General features: G+C 27.8%; 1 protein-coding gene across 1 annotated transcript; it reads left to right on the top strand.

Annotated features, from left to right (window-relative positions):
• The first annotated feature begins 335 nt into the window (after positions 1-335).
• On the top strand, positions 336-1,364 carry LOC136085253 (histone-lysine N-methyltransferase SETMAR-like). The gene has a single exon (XM_065806542.1). It carries the CDS (start codon positions 336-338, stop codon positions 1,362-1,364), a length of 1,029 nt encoding a protein of 342 aa, XP_065662614.1.
• Positions 1,365-23,959: the final 22,595 nt, after the last annotated feature.

Here is a 23,959-nt window from a genome sequence, read left to right as displayed (position 1 = left end):
TATTGAGAGAATCAGCCTCTTTGAGTGCTACCATAGAGTTTGGGAAACCTGACTACCAGCCGGCCTCAGAGCCATAAAACTAAATTTTAGAGCTGTACCCTCATCAGGAGATAATAAAATGAGTTGCCTAGTCATAAAAACAGAAAAATATTAGGTAACCAAAAAAGTTCGTGCGTTTTTGGTAATTGAATTGTTTTTAGCATTTTTTACAACACCCACATCGCACAAGGCAAGTAGCTTTGTTGCGTAATAGAACGCGTGTGTCACGCGCAGTTGCTGCATATATAGTGTAGGCTTGTAACGAGCTTACAGGAAAGATTTTGTGTAAAGAAAGGATGGCAACCCAACCAACGATTATTCGATCTTGCTTACTTTACGAGTTCAAACTTAGAAGGAATGCAACACAAGCGGCCAAAAACATCTGCACAGCTTTTGGAGAAGGTACAGTAAGTGAACGCACAGCACAGAAGTGGTTTCAGCGATTCTCTTCGGGAGATGAGTCCATCGAAGACCTGCCGCGTTCTGGACGCCCATTGTTGGTTGATGAGGATGAACTGAAGGACGCTGTCGAGTCTGACTCCAGCCAAACTTGCCAAGAACTTGCAGTAAAGTTTGCTGTGAGTGTTGAAACCATCCGCCTGCATCTGCATGCGATTGGGAAAGCGTGGAAGCTGAGTCGGTGGGTTCCGCACAAATTATCGATCGACAACAAGAAGCAACGGCTTACGATCTGCACATCACTTTTATCACGGCACAATGTTGAGCCTTTTCTTGATCGTTTATTGACATGCGACGAAAAATGGATTGTGTACAACAATACCAAGCGTTGCTACCATTGGTTGTCCCCCGATGACCCCATCCCAAAGACACCCAAGCCCAATCTCCACGAGCGGAAGGTTTTGCTCTGCATTTGGTGGATTTCAGCTGGTGTGGTACATTACGAGCTGCTCCCAACAGGCCAAACCATTACTGGACTGGTCTACTCAGCACAGCTGCAACGATTTCACGACCTGTTGCTTGTAAAGCAGCCTGCACTGGTGCACAGGAGAGGAGTTCTGCTTCTCCACGACAACGCGAGACCGCACACCGCTCGAGTGACTCAGGACAAGCTCCAAAGCCTTGGTTGGGAGAGTTTGCCTCATCCACCATACTCGCCAGACCTCTCCCCTACTGATTTCCATTTTTTGCTTTCCCTGGGAAATCATTTAAAAGGACAGCAGTTTCGAGACCAGGACGCGGTTGAAATGGAGTTGAAAGCTTTTATAGACTCAAAGGACCGAGAATTTTTTAGAAGTGGAATAAATAAGCTTGTTTTACATTGGGAAAAGGTTTTAGATGCTAATGGTGACTATTTTGATGAATAAATGTACTTACTTTTGTCGTTTTGTGTGTTTTTATTATATACGGAAAAACCGCACGAACTTTTTTGGTTGCCTGATAGGTAAAACCCATGCATTGAATCCAGAAGACTTAGCATTCAACATCCTAAAATGGAAACAGTGTATTATAAATACATCTACGCCAGCCTAATAGATCAAGAAGGGGTGCAAGGCTAGTCAACAGACCAGCTTACCCCTTAATGTGTATGTGTGAGTGTATATATATATATATATATATAAATATATATATATATATACATATATATATATATATATATATATATATATATATATATATATATATATATATATATATATATATATATATATATAGATATATATATATATATATATATATATATATATATATATATATATATAAATATATATGTATATATATATATATATATATATATATATATATATATATATATATATATATATATATATATATTAAGGGGTGTATACAATGGCGGATCTAGGGCGTCATCAGTCTTTTTTCACCACTAAATTTAAGTTTTCACTTTTTTTCCTAATAAAAAGTAAAAGTAGAAATTAGAATCTCATATTTAAAAAAAATGAAAAATTGTTTAATACAAACTCGAAAAAAATTATTTACTGTAAACTCAATTTTATTTGATCTCTATAGTCACTAATTCGTTACTTAGTCAAAATTTACTGTGTTTTGTAGCAACTGATGCAATTGTTCCTCACAAAAATCATATGCGATTGGTTAAAGAAAAAAATGTTTTACGCCTTAAAATATTTTATTTGTACATATTTATAAATTTATCACTTTATAGCAAGTCATGCAAAACTTGTCGATCACTTGGTCGAACACTTTGTAGCAAAAGTTGTCGATCACTTTGTAGCAAGCGATGCAAAACTTGTCGCAGTTGAACTCTAAATCATAAATGATTAGTTAAAAAACAGTTCAAACCAATCACTATTTTTTAAAATATTAATTGCAACAGTTGCTACGAAACTTCCAAAAAAAATAAAAAAATATTTCAAAAAAGATAGAGAATGTAACCAATCAGTATTGTAGTTTAGAACAATGGCTTCAGTTGCTCCAATTCGTTTAAAATTTGCAAAATTCTGTTTTGTCACCAGATATACGCTCTTCGCTCATAATTTTCGTCGTTGGGCTTTGCTAGTAAATTAAAGTTTTAAAACAAAAATTAATTTTTTAGCCTTAACTGCAATTATGGCTAGCCATTTGCCAAATATTTGCAAAAATAAAAATCAGTTAACTGAAGAGTTGAAGATTTTAAATAACAAGTATCCTGTGTTGCCAGTCTTTTGAATATTCTGAAATGGATTGTTTTATCCCGAAGCAAGAAGGTACTAAAGATTATGTTGCTCTAAAGTAAAACGTTATTACTAAAGTTAAAGGTGTTTCATATTTCCAGCTACACAGTAAATAAAAAAACCGTTATATTTTTAAAAAACATAACGGGAGTTTTCCTCGCACATAACGGTTAATTGGCGTTATGTTTAATACTTTATATGTATGAAAATAACATAACGGTTTTAGCGTTACGTTTTTTCATAGCAAAATTGCCTTGAACATAACGGTTACATAACGCCAATTAGCCGTTATGTGAGAGGAAAACTCCCGTTATATAACGCGTATTTTGCCGTTATGTTTGAAACCTGATATAAAGGGTATTTATCCGTTATGTTACCCGTTATGTCAAATTATAATTATTTATTTTAAAGTAGGTTTTTTGAAACGCATGATTAATAGCAGAAACTGCTAAATAAACAAACAAACTAACCTTGAGCATTGTTTATGTTTATAAAAGTTAAGTTAAAAAATAAAACAAATTTATGCAGTTGAATTTCCTAATATATTTATTTTAAATTATGTTTCATTATCGTGAAACTTATTACAAAATAATTGAAGAAATTAACTTACTAACATTTATTAAATTAAAAATACTTCATATTGTTGTGAAAAGATTGCAAAAGAAAAATGCATTTTTTAGATAGTAAAGCCGATTGTCCAAAGCCGCAAATATCTTGCAAACAACCCAGAAGCTGCCCAATACAAGAAGGATATGTCAAATCTAGCAAATAATAAACGACCATCAAAACAACCACCATTTCACATGTAATGATCAAGGGCTGAACATCCATCTCGACACTTCTATGACACCTTACTCCATACTCCGTTTTATTATAGATAAATTGTGGACCATACAAGCTTGGCACTCTTAAGTGTTCATATATTGAATCACACTAAAATATTATAAATACAAAATAAGTAATGCAACCATAAAAAAAAAAACTGTTATTAATACATTAAATGAATTTGAATCAATGTTAAGTTTATATATTATAGAACTGGCTTAATACCAAATAAAAAAAACAAATAAAACTTACATCAACTTTCATAAACAACTTATCAGTTGTCTCCTTAGAAATAAGTGATTTCTGGAGCAGCATTAAACTTTCAGTATTGGTTTGCGAATCAGGAGAAATCCAAACCAACATCTTTTGAATCTTAAGAGACGAGTCTTTAAAAATAGGGTACAAACGAATTGCTTCTTCCAGCATCAATGCAGGAGCATATGTAACTCATTTTGGAAATACACTTTAAGTCTCGTTATTAAAAAGATGTCTGTTTAGAATAGACAGTGTTGAAAGCGATGGCTTTTTCTTCTTAAATTCATTCTAGGTGAAAGAAAGAGTTATATACATTCTTAATTTCATAGCTATTTAATAAATTAAAGTAACGAGCTGACACCTAATATTAATTATAATATTTTTAAATTTTTTGCATTTAAGTTTACTTAATTAGACTATAATTTCTGATATTAGAATTAGAAACCATTTTTATACAAAAATTAATAAACACAGAAAAAATCTTACTACAACATCTTTTAATAGCTGTTCTTTATCTACAACTGATTCAGACAAAATTGGATTTACTGCTTGGCTGCTATTGATTAATATATATATATATATATATATATATATATATATATATATATATATATATATATATATATATATATATATATATATATATATATATATATATATTTCTATTGATGGAACTATTTACAACAGAAAAATGAGGAAATCGCTTTACCTTTAAACTACGACATTTACTAAATTGTTTTTGTAGATAATTATTAGGCAACTTATTAAACAAGAAATCCTAATAGAAAATTAGAAAATTAAATAAATCGAATCAAATAATTTATGTATGCAGCAGCAAATTTGAAAATCTGAAGTAAAATATAAAAACGATAGAAAAGAGATCAAAAAAGTATATTAAAATAATAAATATTATAAATTTTAATTAAAAAAATATTATAGTATCAAAGACGTGATTCTTACCCATTTATGGCTGTAAGAAGGATATAAAGAAATGCAAGTAGACTTTAACTTTGCAAAAAATATTTTTCGTAACAATATTCTATTTTTTATATTACTATGATTAGGCACATGCGAACAACAAAAAGCTAATAAACAAGACATTAGCTCTCTAGATATCACCTTATCTTCAATAGAAAAATTGCTGCTCAGAAAAAGTTTTATGTGAGGTGGAAAAAAACAAAATGAGAGTTTGTTTAATTTCACCATCAAAAGGGATTCTGTTAATCTAAAAATTTATTAATAATGCCAATATTAAAAATATTGGCATTATTAATAAATTTTCATAAAAGAAATAATAAAAAACATTTAGTTTCATCTTGTGAAAATTGACAGAATAAAACATTTACAACTACTAAAGATAGTGGTGTACACTGGGTTTTTAGATGTTTGAGTTTTGACACTTACAGGCATTGTGCAAACTCCAATCTTTTGTATGTTTATGCTTATATCAAAAAAGAATGTTTTGCAAAGAATTAGGGCGATTGGAGCTTGGGAACAAAAAAACCTTAATTTTTGGGCCCACCTGGCCCTTAACAAAGGAGCAACAAGTTTATAAAATATTTTTTTTACTATTTTCATCTAAATTTATATTCATCAACAAATTTCAAATTTCAAAAATAATCTCTTATTTTTCAAAAACTATGACCATATAAAGTTTTAAACCCCCTCAATTTGAGAGGGCTGTAAACATTGCAGGGTCATAAAAACTGAACACTAAGAAATTATTGCATGAAACTTGATATTTGTTGATGAATATGAATTTAGATAAAAATAGTAAAGAAAATATTTTATAAACTCGTTGCTCGCACATTAAGGGCTGGGTGAGCCCAAAAATTAGGGTTTTTTGTTCCCAAGTTCCAATCACCTTAATTCTTTGCAAAACATTATTTTTTGATATAAGCATTAACATACAAAAGTTTGGAGTTTGCACAATGCCTGTAAGTGTCAAAACTCAAACATCTAAAATTCCAGTGTACACCACTGAAAGTTGACAAAATAAATAAAACAAATTAGACTATAAAATTAGATTATAAAGCAAACTTTTTATAAAATTAGTTTTCTTTCAATGCAACTATATGATAAGGACTGGCAATGCTGAGGATACAACATAGAAAGTATCCCCTTCTTTAAAATAAAATGCTGGCGAAGGAAAAGCTAAGCCTTCAGCTGCAATAGTTTTAAAAGGAACTGTGTTGTCCCCAACAGCAGTAAAAAAACATCGTAACATATTGTAAGTAAGCCACTGAAGCTGTGAGGTAATAAATGCTGTTTTTTCTCCTTTTACTTGTATTTCTTTAATAATATAAGCAGAAGATTGAAAACCATCATGAAACCATAAAGACGATTAAGGACAATATTTAATACCATTAATACGGATGCAGGTAACTATATTTTTTTTTAAAGTAACTTGATTTAATTCACAAAGAACTCCATTACTAATTTCTCCAAAAGAATTATAAAAAGATGCAACAGTGTTTAAAACCATACTCTTCATAGCACTATAAGGCATATTTTTGAAGTTAAAATGCTTAATATTTTTTAATACTTGGTGTTTCCTCTTAAAAGCCATACACATGTGGTATCGTAGTGGACCAAATTGTCTGGATTGCTGAGGATAATGAATAAGAAAATGAAGCTTTGGTATAAACTTATCTGGATATAAATTCATAAAAAGAGGATGATGGGCTGCAATTGCTTTTTCTAAAGAGATGAAGTGGTAACAGGAGAGAGACACATTTGAAAAATATGCAGCAGCATAATAAGACATAAGAAATGACAATCAATAGTGATACTACTTAAAAAAATTGGTAAAATACGACAAATAGAAAGAAGTTGAGCACTGCCAAATTTCCCCTTAATAATCAAATTAACTATTACAGGTGGTTTTTCACTGTCTTTTGGGTATTGAATCAATTTTACAAAATCGTTCAAGCTATCTATTGTAAAAAAACCTTTCAAAAACCCATGATTCAAGTAAATTTCTATCAGCAAAGGTATTACACCTTCTAACAAATCATGCATTGGATCAAAAAGAACTTGCTTTGTCACATCAAATTCCATAATTTCAGATAAAATACTGTTAGATTGAACGCCATATAGTTTTGACCATTTTAAACGTTGAACTCTGGGAAGACTAGGATTATCTAGTTTTGACTCTTATCTTGAGTTCCTCTAAACTCCTTACTTTACACTAAGAATGTTTATTATTAAACTAACATTTCTGACCTGGTCGAATTACACACTCTACAGCACCTCATAACTTTCTTGCTAAAACCCTCTTTAAAACCAGCAATTGCATTGCAAGTTAATGAATCACCAATAAAGTGTTTTAACTTTACAATAAATTTTTTACCGTTAGCATTAGTTAAAGTTGAGGAATCAATCAATGATAGTTCATTTAGAGATTGTACCAAGCCAAGAAGAAGAAATTTCATAAAGCTTTTTACCTTAACGGATTTAGAACCAGTTATTGCTAAAGGGAATATTGAGAAAGATTTACTTAAAATGCATTGCGGAATGTTTAACAACTGAAAAATATAAAACCCACTGAAAATAAAAAACAACTGAAAATATAAAACCCACAACTTGTATTTTCCTCTAGATTTGCCTATTGGATTAGTTACACCTAAATCATCTGAATACAATGAAATAGATATTTCTGAAGAATACTCTAGAAACTTATCATATTCATTTGATGTAAAAATAAACTAAAGTATTTCTTTAAATGGAATAAAACATCCATGTAAACTATAGATATTCTGTTAATAGTTCTAAGATATTCTGTTGGTAGTTGTTTACAAATTGTAGAAATCTCTTCGTTTTGTGATTTATTATTAAAAATATTATGCAAGTTTGAAAAAATAATGTTGATCACATTTTCAGAGCATCGATTTTTTTCTCGCAAATGAAGAGCTAATGCAGCAAGTTGATCTTTTCTATTCTCATTCAAAAATTGAAAATCGTCCGGTTTTTCAATATTAAAATCAATATTATTATTAATTATTTCAATTTCAGTATCAAAAGGAGCAAAACAGTTTTTATTGTGAAGTTTAAAACCTTTAACACTTTTAAATTTTGAAAAACAGTTTTCACAACTGAACCTTCCTGACCATGTAATTTAAAATGTGATATCATTTCATATTCTTTACTTGTTTGAAAACTACAACTAGAACAAGATAAAATTACTTTTTGAGATGCAGGTGGTTCAGCACTTGATTCTGGTGGTTCAGAAACTTGTGCAGCATTTGATAATAAACTTGAATTTTGCGATTTTGAAGACACATCTAAATCCTCAAGTACATCTTCTTTATAATTGGAGTCTTGGTATAATGTAGATTCAGTTGGAAGTTGAGGAATAACGGATTGTTGGTTGTGAAAATTTAATGAAACAGGATCAGAGTAACTATCTACAGCAGAAAAAACAGCTTTAACAGGAGAAAATCCCTTTAAACTTTGAACAAAAGTTCCGAGCTCATTATTTTTTGCTACAACTTCCACTTCCAGATTTTGTTCATTTAAAATAGCAACAAATGTTTCAGAATCAACTTCACATCCATTCTATATGATGCCACTTATATCACTATCACCAAACTTCTTAGAAGCTAAAAAAGTATAATTTTAAATTAAATTGCTCAACTATTGTTTTTGGCATATGTAATATTTTGAATATTATGAAGAAAAAAATGAACTTTGAAGAACTTGAAGATTCATATAAAAAAATGATGATTAAATAAACAAAGAATGCGCATTAAAAAATAAGCTTACCATTAGTTAAAAAGTCTGCAATATTGCTATTACTAGCAAGAACAATTTTTTTTTCACCAAGATACTTGACAACAATAGCCTTTATCATTTTGAACTATTAATTATTGCAGTTTTTATTACTTAGAAAACTTAAATTATACAAATAGTATATTTAACATTATTTAACACTTGCAATATAAAATAAAATTAATTTTAAGAATAGTAATATGTAACAAATAGTAAGTATTAAATAAATAGTAATAAAGAACATTATTAAGCAACATACAAATACAGTGAACTCCCAATATTTTGAAGCCTCCAAGGGACTAAGAAAATAGTTAAATTAGCAATTCAACTATTATATATATTTAATAATTGAAATATAATATAATATAATATATATATATATATATATATATATATATATATATATATATATATATATATATATATATATATATATATATATATATATACATATATATATATATATTTTAACTAGCAGATACCCTAATTTTACCCTCACTTTTGGTACCTAAATTTTGTTTTTCCGACTTCTGCTTGGGGGAGAAGGAAGGTAGGGGGTTAATAAAGTATATCAAATATTCGTTTTTATAAGCCATTAATAATTATTATTAAAAAATTTATGTGATTTTTCTATACAATGATTTTGTGATATAAGTACTAATATTACATTTATAAAGTATCAATGTAAAAATAACATTTATTATATATTAAATCAATAATACATGTTTTTTGCTCAGTCCAATCATATTACATTTTCAAAAAGCTTTATATCATATAATAATATAATATACTGCTTTTTTATGTATTTAGAATATATCATATATTAGTAATATACTAATATTTGTTTAAAAATTTATAGACATATATAATATATTTATAGTATATTAAATTTAATATACTACTTATAGTATATTATATTCATAGTATATTATATATTTAATATATACTATATTATAGTATATATTAAATATATACTATAATATAAAATATGTATATATATAATATATATATATATATATATAAATATATATATATATATATATATATATATATATATATATATATATATATATATATATATATATATATATATATATATATATATATGATACGCCTCCTTCCCCATCTGCACCCCTTGAAACAAAGGGTGCGCTGCTATTGATATTGTAAAGTAGTAAAATATAATTTTTGATTTGATACTACTAATTTGATTTCTTTTTAATTATAAAGATAAATATTTATATAAAAAAAGAGTCATTTTTGATAATAGGGTGTTTGAAACCATCACCCTTACATCCGCCCAAAGAGAATGATAAAACTTCTATATTTGACTGTGGTCTGATAGCTAATTGCAAAACATCTTGTATATAAAAATTTACATTTTCATTAAAAAAAAAACACTTTTTCATTAATATTGTTAGTCTTTATTGCCGGTATGGATGGTGGTTTTGTATCCCCTCGATTGCCCCCGGATGCGCCCATAATCTAGAAACCTCTTAGATAACTCTTGTATCTATCTTATGATACCAAGATATAAACTTTTGGATAAGAATTGATTAAGTTATCATTGTTTTAGTTAATAAAAACTTTATTTTGACCACAGTTTCTTCAACAAATCCTAATATCAAAAAATTGGTACTTAAAACGTCATAACTTTTTGTAGGGTGGTTCGATTTTGAAAATATTTTCATTTTTGGAATATTGAAATGAAGCTCTTTTTAATGATATATAACAACCTAGAATTTGATGAACTTAAAAATTTCATGTAACATACCTATATATATATATATATATATATATATATATATATATATATATATATATATATATATATATATATATATATATATATATATATATATATATATATATATATATATATATATATATATATGTATATATATATATATAAACTGTTCACGCAACTTTTGAATATCATTACATAGATTTTCAATGTTATCCTTTTCAATATCAAGAGTGACTTGGCGTGCCTCGATGATTAGATTTGTCTGATGAATCATTGTGAGTAGCTTCATCCAGATAGACGACATCAAAATGCAATCAAATTTGGAAATATACTTTCGAATAGCATTGAGTTCCATTTTAGCCTGGGCTGTTAAATGTAGCACCCCAAGTTCATTTAAAGCACTTCTTACTGAGTTCAAATGTTGTGCAACTGGTTTAACACCATCAATCCGTGCTGACCATCTTGTTTTGAACATTCCATACAACGAAACAGGAAGATGTTGTTTTAAAATTTCCCACCTTTGAGGACTGCTAGTGAATAAATTGTACATTTGCTGAATTGTTCCAAAATACGTTACTGCTTCTTTGCATGATTCAGCGCAATCAACACCAATTAAATTTAATGACTAATTTCCTCAGCTAGAAAACATACAGTTTGGATTTTGTTGTATCAAAACCGATTGCACCCCGTTATACTTTCCAGCCATATTAGCACCGTTGTCGTAAGCTTAACCAATGCAGGCTTCGAAATCCAGCTTCAAAGTTTTCAATACTTCTAGTATTTGAGCAGCGATTTCTTCCAGTTCCAGTTTTTTTTTGAAGATTGTCGAATAAAATAAATCTTTCTTTAACTGAAAAGTTTGAATTATCTAAAATTTTAACATAACGAATAACCAGAGTAGTTTGCTCCTTGTACGAGCAATCTGGAGTAGCATCAACTATTGAAAAATATTTTGCTTTCACAATTTCGTGGAGGGTTGCTGTTTGAACATGTGAACCACAAATATCAATGAACTCGTTCTGAATTCGTTTTGAAAGATAATGAGCTTGCATTCGCTGCTTACACTGTTGTGATTCTCGAACATGTTTAACATGCTTAGCTAAAAGTAGGTCATATTTGCTAAGAAGCTCAATAATACCTAAAAAGTTTCCATTCGCTCGATCACCTATTCGTTGGTTAGAACCACAAAGTGCTATTCCACGTTCAGAAAGAAAAATAATAACATTTAGAATACGTTGGAATAATTTTTTCCAATTTTCAGTTTCAGTCTTGAGTCCTGATAAAAGTAAATTATCCACTAAAGTTTCACATAATGCTGCTCTAATAGCAGATTTCCATACAACATAGTTTTCTTTATGGTAAATTGAACTTTCGTGCGACGGAATACGATCTTTCAATCTTTTCCAACCTCTACTGATGCCCCATCCGGCAGAACTAGAGAAAAATGACACATTTGCAGCATTTTTGTTCAAAAGAAAACATGGTGCACAATACAAAGTTTGTTTTTCAACACTCCAGCACAACCAGTCTCTTTTGCATGTTTCTCCATTTGCAAGAGTTTTGTTTAAGAAACGATAAGGAAATGCATGATGATTACAGTCTTTAACGATATTATTTGGAATTTCAAAGCAAGTAATCTTAAGAAAAGAGTTCACTTGACAAGAATTGTTCTTGTTGATAATCCCAATGTCAATAAAATTGAACGGATTACCTTGATGAATCGGATCAGTCATCTCTGTTTCCATATCTCGAATTTTATTTTCACCTGCATTATCCTGTAATGAGATTTCGGTTTCAACTCGTTCCTGGTTTATAATATTTAAATTTCCTGCTCGTTGTTGGTACAAAATTGGGTCTTCTGCAATTGGAACAACTATATTTTCAATGTTACCATTGTCACTCACACTTTGATTTTGGTTTGCTTGTTCAATTTAAACTTTCTTTTGTGATTTTTTTAAAAACGAATGTATTTTCTTTTAGTTGGTGCATGCTTCTTCGGCCAATTCTTTTCTCCGCCGCCTTGCATCACTATCAAATTTTCTCTTCATTTTAATGGTGTCTGGAAATAATATTAAAATTTGAAAATTTAATAAATTTATACATCTATCAAACTTATACAAATTTATAAAACGAATGATGTTTAAAAATTGAAAAATATTTACCAGAACAAAAAAATATTACTATTCTCAAAGTTACAAAATGTAACGTACAAAACGCAATATACAAAAGCGCAATATATCAATTTCATACAAAATGATAAGAAACAGTTCAAAACAAATTGATTTAATCTTGTTTGATGAAGTACAACTAAAAAATATAAGAAAAAATGAAGCTACTAAAAAGCAGAACACTAAGCCATAACTTAAAAACTCATACAAGTTAAAAGTAATTGAATTGTATCAATTTGATCAAGCGCGCCCGACGTAGGGTTAATTGCATCATTTTATGACGTATTCTTTATCATGTCGAATTTAGATTTGGAAATGTGTAATTATGAAAAAGAAATTAATTTATTATTTTAAGTTAACCTAAAGTTAAACTGTTTAGAATAATTAGATTAAAATATTTACGTTGATATTTATTTTCGTGTTTAACAAATGTGTTTTGAAAATGTGAGGCCCCAACAAAATCGGAGGCCCAGGCCATATGGCCCATGTGGCTCCCCCTCTGATAGGGCCACCAGAGCCTTGCCTTAGTTTTCCAAAGCATTTTTCAATTGGATCACTAGAAAACCAACCTAAAATAACATATTCATTTCCACTTGATAAAAGATGACAAGACAAATCAAATTAGGCCACAACAAGTATGTGAAAGAGCATTGCTTGTATTTCTCGTAAGCTGGCGAACACGTTTACCAGATTTTGGTTACATATTTTCAGTCATTGTTGCAATAGCGAGCAACTTTTTTAAATTAATGTCATCTGAAGATCTGATTACATTACGCGACTCATCCCTAAATCTAGCATTGCCACCTGGACATTTAACATTCACTATTTTCCAAAATTCTATAATTAACTCCAAAAAAATAATAGTACCCTTGACACTTTCTTGTTCTATTTTAGGATGAGTTTTTAGAGCTGCAATTGTCTCTTCACTAAATATTTATATACAAGTGCTTACTTTTTGTCGTTTTATTGGTTTAGGATTTATTGATGTTTCAGTCAATCTGGATAACTTTATTAACTGGTTTTTTTCAAATGTATATAAGTTAATTAAATCTCTCCAATTTGCAATGTGAGTTATTTCATTATGAATAAATTGCAACTGACCTAGTTTTTCTTTTAGCCAATTGTTTCTTATGCACTTCAAAAGATGAACATAGTCATATAAAATATAAGAACCATTTTGACATAACCAAGGTTTTCCCTCTACTGTTTTATATTTAGAAAAGAAGCTTTGGTTAACTTTATTTCCATCTGTAATAATTGCAATTACTTTACCATTACACGGAGAAGTTTCTATGGTGTCTACAATTAATTTGCATCGTTCTAGTAGGAAATCTGAAGTCAGATTACTAACTGGTAAAACTTTTGCTAAAAATTCAGGTCTACCATAAAGACTTTTGACCATAAATAAAAGTACAGTAGTAGCTAATTTCTCTGGATAATTAACAGCATTTCCAAAAATATTTCCACTTTGATATAATAATGCTGCTTTTACATAAACTTCATCTATCAATAAAACACAATTTCTTTTTTTTTCATCTAAGTTTGATAACACAGAACTTAAAAAAGTTAAACCATCCTGAGAGTTTATTTTTGAAGTTATGCGCGTCAAAGTTCGAATACTTGGCAACTGATAATCATAACATAATCGATGGTAGGTGGAACGACTTGTTGCAAAATATTCAAAAGCTCTCAATATTATATCAGCAGAATAGACAGCACAAGCAACAGAATGATCTCCCATTACATTTAGATGCTCAAGAATTATTTGAATTTTATGATCCTTATCCTTAATTTTCAGATATCTAAGGGCTTCGTTTAAAGATGACTTTGTACAAAGAGAAGTGATTTTGTTATTTGACAGAGGTTTAATAGTACATTTTGAACCAAAATGAAATGCTTCGAACAACAAACTTTGACTAATTATTAGCAAAAATAGTAAAACTCCACAATTGAATACTTTAGATTGGATGAAAATTGAATTGTTATGCTTGTATGTAATCGAATCATTATCATTAGATAAGTATTTTTCGATTTCTCTAAAGTTTAAATTATCAATTATTCTATATTCTTCTAATTCATCTCTTTTGATACCTCTTTTTGAAGAAGAAGATAAAGTCTTTCTCATTTTCGGTGGTGGAGAGGAGAGACAACTTTAAGAGATATTTGGAAACACTGATGGAGCATGAATCGGTCTCAATTAATCACTACATAATGTAAACTCCGCTGCATCTGGCCAATGCAATTTACAAACAGCAGTGAATTTTGTAACGGTCCAATTTAAACGAGGGATACTCATAAACCATTTTTATTTTTCAGATTCTTCACGAGGGAATTTATATACAGATACATTATAACCTGAAGACTTATAATTTGAGGAACATTTTGGAACACAGCATTTTAAAGGCATTCTAAATTATTTAATTTAAATTCACTTGAAGAACAACTTTAAATATTTCTGAAAAATAGCAATCAATATTTTACATCTTTATCCAAACAAAATTTGCGTTTATAAGAAGTTTTTAAAAACCGGCCTTCAGTCAAAAAAAATCGCGCACGGTGTCGAGGCCTTCTATAAAGAAGGCCATGTGTTTAACATAACGGTTAAACATAACGGTTAAACATAAATTTACAAATATTAGCCAAATTCATTAGACGCGGTCCGCACACATGTTTACGATGTAGGGAAAAAAATAAAAATGGTAGCTTTTCAGTTTAATAAAGTATCAACAAGTGTTCCACATCTTAATAATTATACTTTTTCTGGCTAGATTTTTAAAACGCTTTAATTGCATTGTGCTTCTGCTTTATGCTTTATAAAAATTTTAAATCAAAAGATTCGAATGGTCTGCTCAAATACTATCGTTTACTAAGATCAGAAAGTGTATAAAAAACCTATATGAAGTTGTTTAAAACAAGTTTATAAAAAGAGAGATTTAATACTAACAATTTGCAAGAAATGCAAAGAATTTGCTAGACATTATTATTTCAGTTAAATTATAAGAAAAAAGATGCAAAAAAACTGACTAGCTAAAATAAAACTTGAATCAATAATAAAAACAAAGTGATATGAAAAAACAAAAATAAAATTCAGCAGAGAGAAAATTATTGTTATAAAAATTATAAAAGGAACCATTTATATATACAAATTCAAAAATGAAAATTTTCAAAATGTTAAAATTGCTTTTATTTTTTAAAAATTACAATGGCAAAAAAGTTTTTTATAAGTTTTCCTAATGATTTTAACATAACATAACCAGATTGTCAAATTTGACTTTTAACATAACAAAATTAGATTGCAAAACTTGATTTCAAGATAATTTCAGTTTTTCATTTTCTTTTAATCATATATTGAATTTACTGTTTCTTCAACAATTACTAATAAGGTATTAATTTGTTTAATTTAAAAATGTTTGATGTATTGCATCTGTACACTCAATTTGTAACTGGCATTGAACATAAAATTGAAGAAAATATTCTACTTGTTGTTCATGGCCCACACAATGAACACAATCTTGAGTTTTCTAGTCTAACAAACTTCTTGATAAATCTAATTTATCAGAGCTACAACCATATTTATTGTTGATTAGGCTAAAAAAGTAAAGGTATTTTTCAACTTTTGCGTTAGAAAGAAGTTTTCAATTAATTTACTTTTTTAAATATTTTCTAAATGGCTTAAGCCTGGTGTAAAAAACATTCTAAAAAACATTCTAATATAACGTAACTCAAAAAGTTTTCCAAAAAAACCAAGTAAATTAGATAGTCAAGCAGCTGTAACTTTATGTTTTCTGTAATTATGCTACTTTTTTGTATTTTTTTCTATGCTTATGTAATTAATACCATATCATTTTGGAGCCATGCGGTTACTAAGGTTAATATTAGTATCAGTATAATATACTGTTAGCTTATCTTGCCCGTGATAAATTTCTTAAAAGTGTTATTTCAATTTTTAAACAATGATACATCTGTTTAAAAATAGTTTAGTTCTGGATATGCTGATATAGCAATTGTCATCTTTTTTATTTAGGACTTGGTTAATTTTAAAAAATGATTACACTTTGTAACTGTTCTGTGCAAGAAAGAGCCTAAAAATTTTCTTTTATAGTTTTCATTGTATTTAATATTTTATCATTTTTGTGTTTTAAAAAACACAAAAGTGAAAGTACGTAAACACAAAAGTGAAAGTAAACCCAGTACACAATCTACTAGAACTAACAGGACAACTTCAATGTTCTATTTTCGGAATAAATCAATCAAAAAGTAAAACAACTGATCTCAAATAGTCAATATGTAATTTTATACTCATAGATTTAATGCATGTAACATTTAACCAGATAACTATTTTATTTTGCAGCTTTGTAGCATTTTTTATGTTTTTTCATGAAGACGCAGTTCCCTTCCTTTTTATGGTCACAATATCTGTAAACAATATCTTCACTAATTTTCCTATCGTAAAACATCTTGTTTGATAACCATTCAGCAGTAATTTTCGGTATTTTAAGAGATACTTCATTAAAAATAGATGTTTGCTATTTAATAACAATATTCAATAGCCTATTAGGCTTTTTTTTTTTTTTTTTAGCTTTAAAAAACGTAAATACATTTGCATTTTCTTTCGCGATTCCTCGAAAGTATCTTTTTAATCATTTAGGTTTTAATCATGATGAATTAAGAGCTAATAGTAGCAGCGACAGTATTGTTTAGTTGATTTTTTTTAATAACAAAGTAACCATCTTTACTTTTTTCCCTACATCGAATTAATTTCGAGACCAGGCCTCTGAAATGAATTTGGCTAATATGTTACCATACTAATGATTTAGGCGTTATGACACTTTCAACATAATTTCAAGTTAACATAACGGTTAACATAACGCCAAAATTTCCGTTTACCGTTATGTAACCGTTATTTTAGCGTTATGTTTTTTGCTGTGTAAAAAAGAATATAAACTGAGCTTGTTTTAGTATACTTTTTAATTTAAGGCCATCCGAAGAAGAAAATTTCATCTTTTGCAATTCATCTCTGAACAGCTTTTTACTATGTGGGGCATTCCCTTTCTATTAAATAGGCTTAAAACAATAATTTTTCTAATCTTTCAAGTGTTACCCTTTCCAGAGGATTTTTTTTTGTCAATATATTTATATATGATTAACATAGTTGTATGGAGGTTAAAAAGATTTAAAAAATGAGGGATCTTTCAACATTAGAAGTTAATTAAATCCAAAGTTATTGCATTTTTTGTGTTGGAAAAGCTGATGATTTTTTGACAAAACGCCTTATCCTTAAGAATTGAAAAGCTGGCGTGAAATGGCACCGAAATAAAATAAAAAAACATAAAAAATCAAGCGCAAAAATCAAAACAAACCATACATAAAGGAATAAAAATATTTTATACATAGTTTATTTACAAATTTCCTAAGTACCATTTCTTCAAGAAAACATAAATTAAATTAGGAAAAGGCTATAATTGCCATTTACAAATAGACTCTTTCAGAAAACACTGTTTTTTCTATATAAATTATTCTTCAAATTTTTAAACGCTGAGAACTAAAAGATTATGTATGATTGTTAAAAAGAGTTCACATTCAATTAGATTCCTCGTCCCTTTTTAAATGTATATGGAAAGTTTTAAATAAATTGTGTTTTGGTGCTTAAGAAATCTTCAAAAACTACTTTTGATAAAACGTGTCCCGCGGCAAGTTTTTTTATCTATTATAGTCTTAATACATTACTATTATATAATAGAATCCATATAACACATAGCACTTCTTATATATGGTTAGAAAGAAGTTGAGGCAAACTAATTGATGCAGAAAACCTCAAGGTTCTAGCTTTATTATAAAAAAAGATGTAAGAGAGTAAAGTTCATGAAAATTACGTGTTTTTTCTGGAATCGCTACCAGTGTGCATATAACATGTGATTCTTTTGAATGTTCAAATCAATTTAAGTTAGCTAACAGTAAATCAGCTTCTAAAATTATCAAAATGGAAGCATTGATCAACTGCCAAGCTAACAAGTTTTATTCGTTTTTATGTCTAATTGCTTTGTCATCAGTACAATCAATACAAACTATTTTTGCATTTCGTTTTATTAAAAATCAAAATCAAAACATTTTAAATACTCTATAGTGTAATACTGATATTATGTTAGTAATGCAAAATAATATTTACTGATCGCCTAAACATTTTGTACCAATTATAAAAAAGTCTTTTGATAATAATTGTGGTAATAAGAACTAGGCTATAAAAACAATTCTACTTATCCTTTACACTTTATTAGTCCTAAAATTGTAACACATGAAAAACAATTCTCTGATATTTTTTTTCACAGAAGAAATTAATTCTGCAAAACATGTCAAAATCATGCTTTAATCAATTCTACTATTTGAACCTTCTGTAGGCTTTAAAATATTTGAGTTATATAGATTCTAACTCAGAAATATTCCTTTTTATAAAGAATCAAATTATTTATATTATGTTTGATCCTATCTTGCCCGTGATAAACTTTTAACTGCTAGCAAAGACTATGCATTTTTGCTAGATATAGTTAACAAAGCATTTTGTCCTCTATCTTTTTTTCCCAATATCTTCTAAATTGAAAAGATCATTTTAAATTGAATGGCTCAGCCAGTTTTTTAGTTTATTCGAGCAAAGAAGATGAAGCATACTGCCTTCTTTGTACTTTGTTTGATGCTAGTATTCCAAATATGTCTAGAAAATTAAATTTACTTTTTAAACCTCATCAATACTGTTCGTGATTTAAAAAAAAAAACATTTGAAAAAATGTGTCTTAGATGAAAGGTCTATGTTTTGTGTATTGCATTACTATAGCGTTACAACTCCAAAAGTAATGTTATTGAGGTTGATTTAAATAATTCTCATTTGAAATTTCTTTCTGATAACCGAAAAAAAGTAGTTCAAATAATTAATACAATAACATTTCTTTAGTTAGATTTATGAGAATTATTTAAAAAAACCAGTCAAATATTCCTTTAACTGTTGCTGATACTTTAAAGGCCAATAACATGAGAGGTTTTCCAAATATAAGGACTGCGTTTATAATATTAAGAACGTTATAATATTATTATATATATATATATATATATATATATATATATATATATATATATATATATATATATATATATATATATATATATAAATATATATGTTTATATGTATTTATGTATATGCACATATATATTTATATTGTATATGTGGTTGTATATATATATATATATATATATATATATAATATATATATATATATTATATATGTGTTTATATATATATATATTATATATATGTGTTTATATATATATATTATATATATGTGTTTATATACATATATATATGCGCTTATATACATATATATATATTTATATATACATATATTTATATGTATTTATGTATATATGTATATATATATATACACAATATATATATAAATATATATATATATATATATATATATATATATATATATATATATATATGTTTTTATGTATATATGTATTTGCAAATATATATATATTATATACATGCGTTTATATATATATATTATATATATGTAATTATATATATGTGCTTATATATATGTTCTTATATATATATATTATATACATATATATATATATATATATATATATATATATATATATTTATATATATATTTATATATATATATATATATATATATATATATATATATATATACATATATATATATATATATATATATATATATATATATATATATATATATATATATATATATATATATATATATATATATATATATATATATATATATATATATATTTTGAGAGTCTTTTATTGCAGAAAATCAATTTGTACAACATTAATAAAAATGATGATTACCAATTTGGCTTTAAACAAAATCACTCAACAACATCATGCTCAAACTATTTTAAAAAGATTGTGCAGTACTACACATCTAGAGGAAGCCATGTATTTGCTTGCTTTATAGACTTTAAGAAAGCATTTGTCAATTACTGGCTGTTGTTCAAAAAATTATTAGATACTGGTCTGCCCAAAAAACTTGTTTGTTTGCTTGCATTTTGGTATAGTAATCAACAAATCTCTGTTCGATGGTAGAAAACAAAATCAAACAGTTTTGGAAATGAGAAAGGGGTTCGTCAAGGTAGTATATTGTCACCACTTCTATTTAACTTTTACATACAAGATTTGATTTCATCAATATCAAACCTTCGTATTGGATGTAATATAGGTGGTATATTCATGAATGTGTTGGCCTATGCTGATGATATGGTATAATTGCACCTTCTTGGTTTTCTCTTCAAAAACCAATTAGCTTTACAAATAAGGAATCTTTCTTAATTATCATGTCCTTTAATACCAAGAAAACTGTATGTATGGTGTTTAATCCAACTCAAAAATCAAAAGTTATATCAAACTCCTTCCCAGAATTATGCGTGTTAGGATATGAAATTGCTTTTGTTGAATCTTTTAAATACCTTGGTCATATAATTAAAAATTACCTTATTGATGATCTTTATATAATCAAAGAGGTGAAGGGCCTTTACACATGTACAAATATCTTAATTAGACGCTTTCATTTATGCTCTACCAGAGTGAAGGTTAAACTGTTTAAAGCATATTGCATTTGTTTATATGGTGTTTTTTTGTGGCAAAGTTACAATGATAAAAAAATCGCACGCCCTCATTATTGCTACAACAAATGTGCTAAAATTTTTTTCGGATACAACAAATATGATAGTATATCTTACATGCTTTTAGAGTTCAGATTACCATCTTTTCATACAATTATCTTAAACTATAGACATGCTTTTCGTAAACAGTTGATAGCTTGTACCTTGGTGAATCACTCTATGCATTCAGTTAATCAAAGTTTAAAATAATAATTTTCTTTTAAAAAACTATGGACCTGGCACCTAATTACAACGACGGCCTTTCTAAAAAAGCCACCCGGGACATGTCCGCTTTACCCTTGCTACTTCTTTTTCTGTCTCTCCAATTTTTAAATTAACTATACTTAACTCCTAGGAGGTTAAACAAGAAAGGGCTGATAAAAAAAGTTTGCATCACCCATTTCAAATGCTAAATTCACCCGTGTAATGTATTCTAATTTTAGTGTACATTATGTTCTAATTTAGTAAAAATCTAAAAAGTTATCAATGACGCTTGTGAGTAATGTTAAGTTAACAAGCTGTTATAAAATTATTAGGTTATCATAGTCATTACTAAAGAAGGTATAAGATTGATAAAATTTTGAGTTAAAAAAATGTGGTAGGACAAAAAAATTTTTTTTTGATGGAGTTCTATAAAGTAGAGGTTTAATGTCATATCAGAAAAAAAAACTATTTAAAAAATGTTATATCCAAGAGTTATTTTGCAAAAATGTTCAAAAACCAATCAAAGTTACCCTGTTTTTGGGTAGTTTACTATTATAATTATAATAAACTGTTAAAATAAGGTTTTCAGCTGAAAGTGAGGAAAAAAATAGTAAAAATTAAAATTGAAATAAAATGAAATGAAAACAAAAAGTAAAAAGATAATTTTTAGTTCAAGATTTTTTTTTATTTGAATTTGAACTTGATTGTTTGAAAGGTATTCAATCCAACCAAAAATTCAATTGAAAAATATAAAATTAAACTTATTCAATTATTAAAAAATTATATAAAAACGTTAAGATGGTAGGATTATTAAAAAAGTTTTTTTAAAATAAAATTTAAATTCACAAAGTAAGCAACTTATAATGAAAATTGTAAAATTAGGCATAAGAAAAATAATGTGAAGTATGCTTTTCATCTGTCACAGGTTGGTAATACTTTGTTTATCTGGTGATTTTTGTTTGGTTCAATGCTTTGTTTTAATCAACCCTGACAATTCATTTATTTCAGTTAAGCCTGATTGTCAAGCATTAACAGTAAACGGAAACGTTGTTATAAATTCTTACAATTTTATTAAAAATATTATATTTAAAATCTTTTCGTCTTGCATTAGCCAAGGAGTTTTCCCTGATCAACTTAAAATTGCCAAAGTAACGCCGTTATTCAAAGGAGGGGATGCAACTAATTTAAAAAACTATCGCCCCATTTATGTTCTTCCTTTATTTTCAAAAATTTTAGAGAGAACCTTATATAACAAAATCAACACTCATCCTTCTGTAAATTATACTTTATTTAATAATCAATATGGTTTCAAAAAAAAAAACAACTTTGCCGAACATGCAATACTTTAGTTTACACGTAATATTAACGAGTCGTTTAATAAATCTGAATATACATTAGGAAATTTTACTGATTTCAAGCATTTGATACTATTGACCATCAAATTCTTATTAAAACGCTCGAATTACATGGAATCACAGGTGTTGTTTTAAATTGGGTAAAGAGTTATTCAAATAATCATGCTCAATATGTACACATTGTCGATAAATCATTAAAAATGTTACTAAACATTACTTGTGGCGTGCCACAAAGTTCTATACTCAGTCCTCTTCTTTTTTTTGATTATGTCAATGATCTCCATAAAGCATCCAGCCTGAGGACAACAATGTTTGCCGACGACACAAATTTATTTTTATCTCACAGCAACATTACTATATTATTTGAAATTATAAACTTGGAACTTAAAAAATTTTCCAGCTGGTTCAAAGTAAATAAACTTTTAGTAAATATTGACAAAAGTCTATTTTAAAGACTCTATTTCACCCACTTTCCTAAAAAAACTAATGCGTACTTTAAGGCAACTGTATTATACACTTAATCACTGCCATATTAACTGTGCAAATATTGCGTGGGGCAGTACTAACAAAAGTAAACTAGACCCTCTTCATTGTCATCAGAAACATATAGCACGTTTAGTCAATTTTTGAAATCGACAAACTCATTCAGAGCCTCTCTTAAGAAAAATGATTGTTTTAAACATACATTTATATAGCAACTTAACGTATATAATATTCTTAGTTTTATGTACAAATGTAAAACGAAATTATCTCCGTCTCCTTTTCATAGCTTATTTATAACAAAACAAAAAAATAAATACGATTTACGAAATAATGATTTTTTGACGAACCATTTTCGAAAACTAATCTTTTTAAACTTTTCAGGTCATTTCGTGGACCGTATCTTTAGAACAAGATTGTCTTAAATAACTTTGATTTTTCTTTTGAATGGAATTACATATCTTTAAAAAAAAAGTTGAAAGAAGTAGTTTTGAAATTGACAATATACAAATGTACTTTTAAAACTTTTTGAAATTCTTTTTATTTGTTATTTATATCGGTTTATATGATTTGTAATGAATGATTTTAATTGTATGTTTTGCATCTCAATTATTACGATCTGCAAGCCTGTATTGCTATTATATTGTCTGTCTATATTATCTATAAAAAACTTTTTTTCAATTTTTCACATTTTTATTTAAATCTCTTTTTTCTTGATATGATTTGTAATTCAATTATTTACGATCTGTAAGCTTATATTGCTGTTGTTATATTATC

Source organism: Hydra vulgaris, chromosome 09 (genome assembly GCF_038396675.1).
Source record: "Hydra vulgaris chromosome 09, alternate assembly HydraT2T_AEP".
In the NCBI taxonomy this organism is placed as follows: domain Eukaryota; kingdom Metazoa; phylum Cnidaria; class Hydrozoa; order Anthoathecata; family Hydridae; genus Hydra; species Hydra vulgaris.
This window is presented reverse-complemented; position numbering and strand designations above follow the sequence as displayed.

Bases quoted from the DNA above. Each gene is read 5' to 3' on its own strand.
- LOC136085253 (XM_065806542.1), top strand. From the start codon at position 336: ATGGCAACCCAACCAACGATTATTCGATCTTGCTTACTTTACGAGTTC.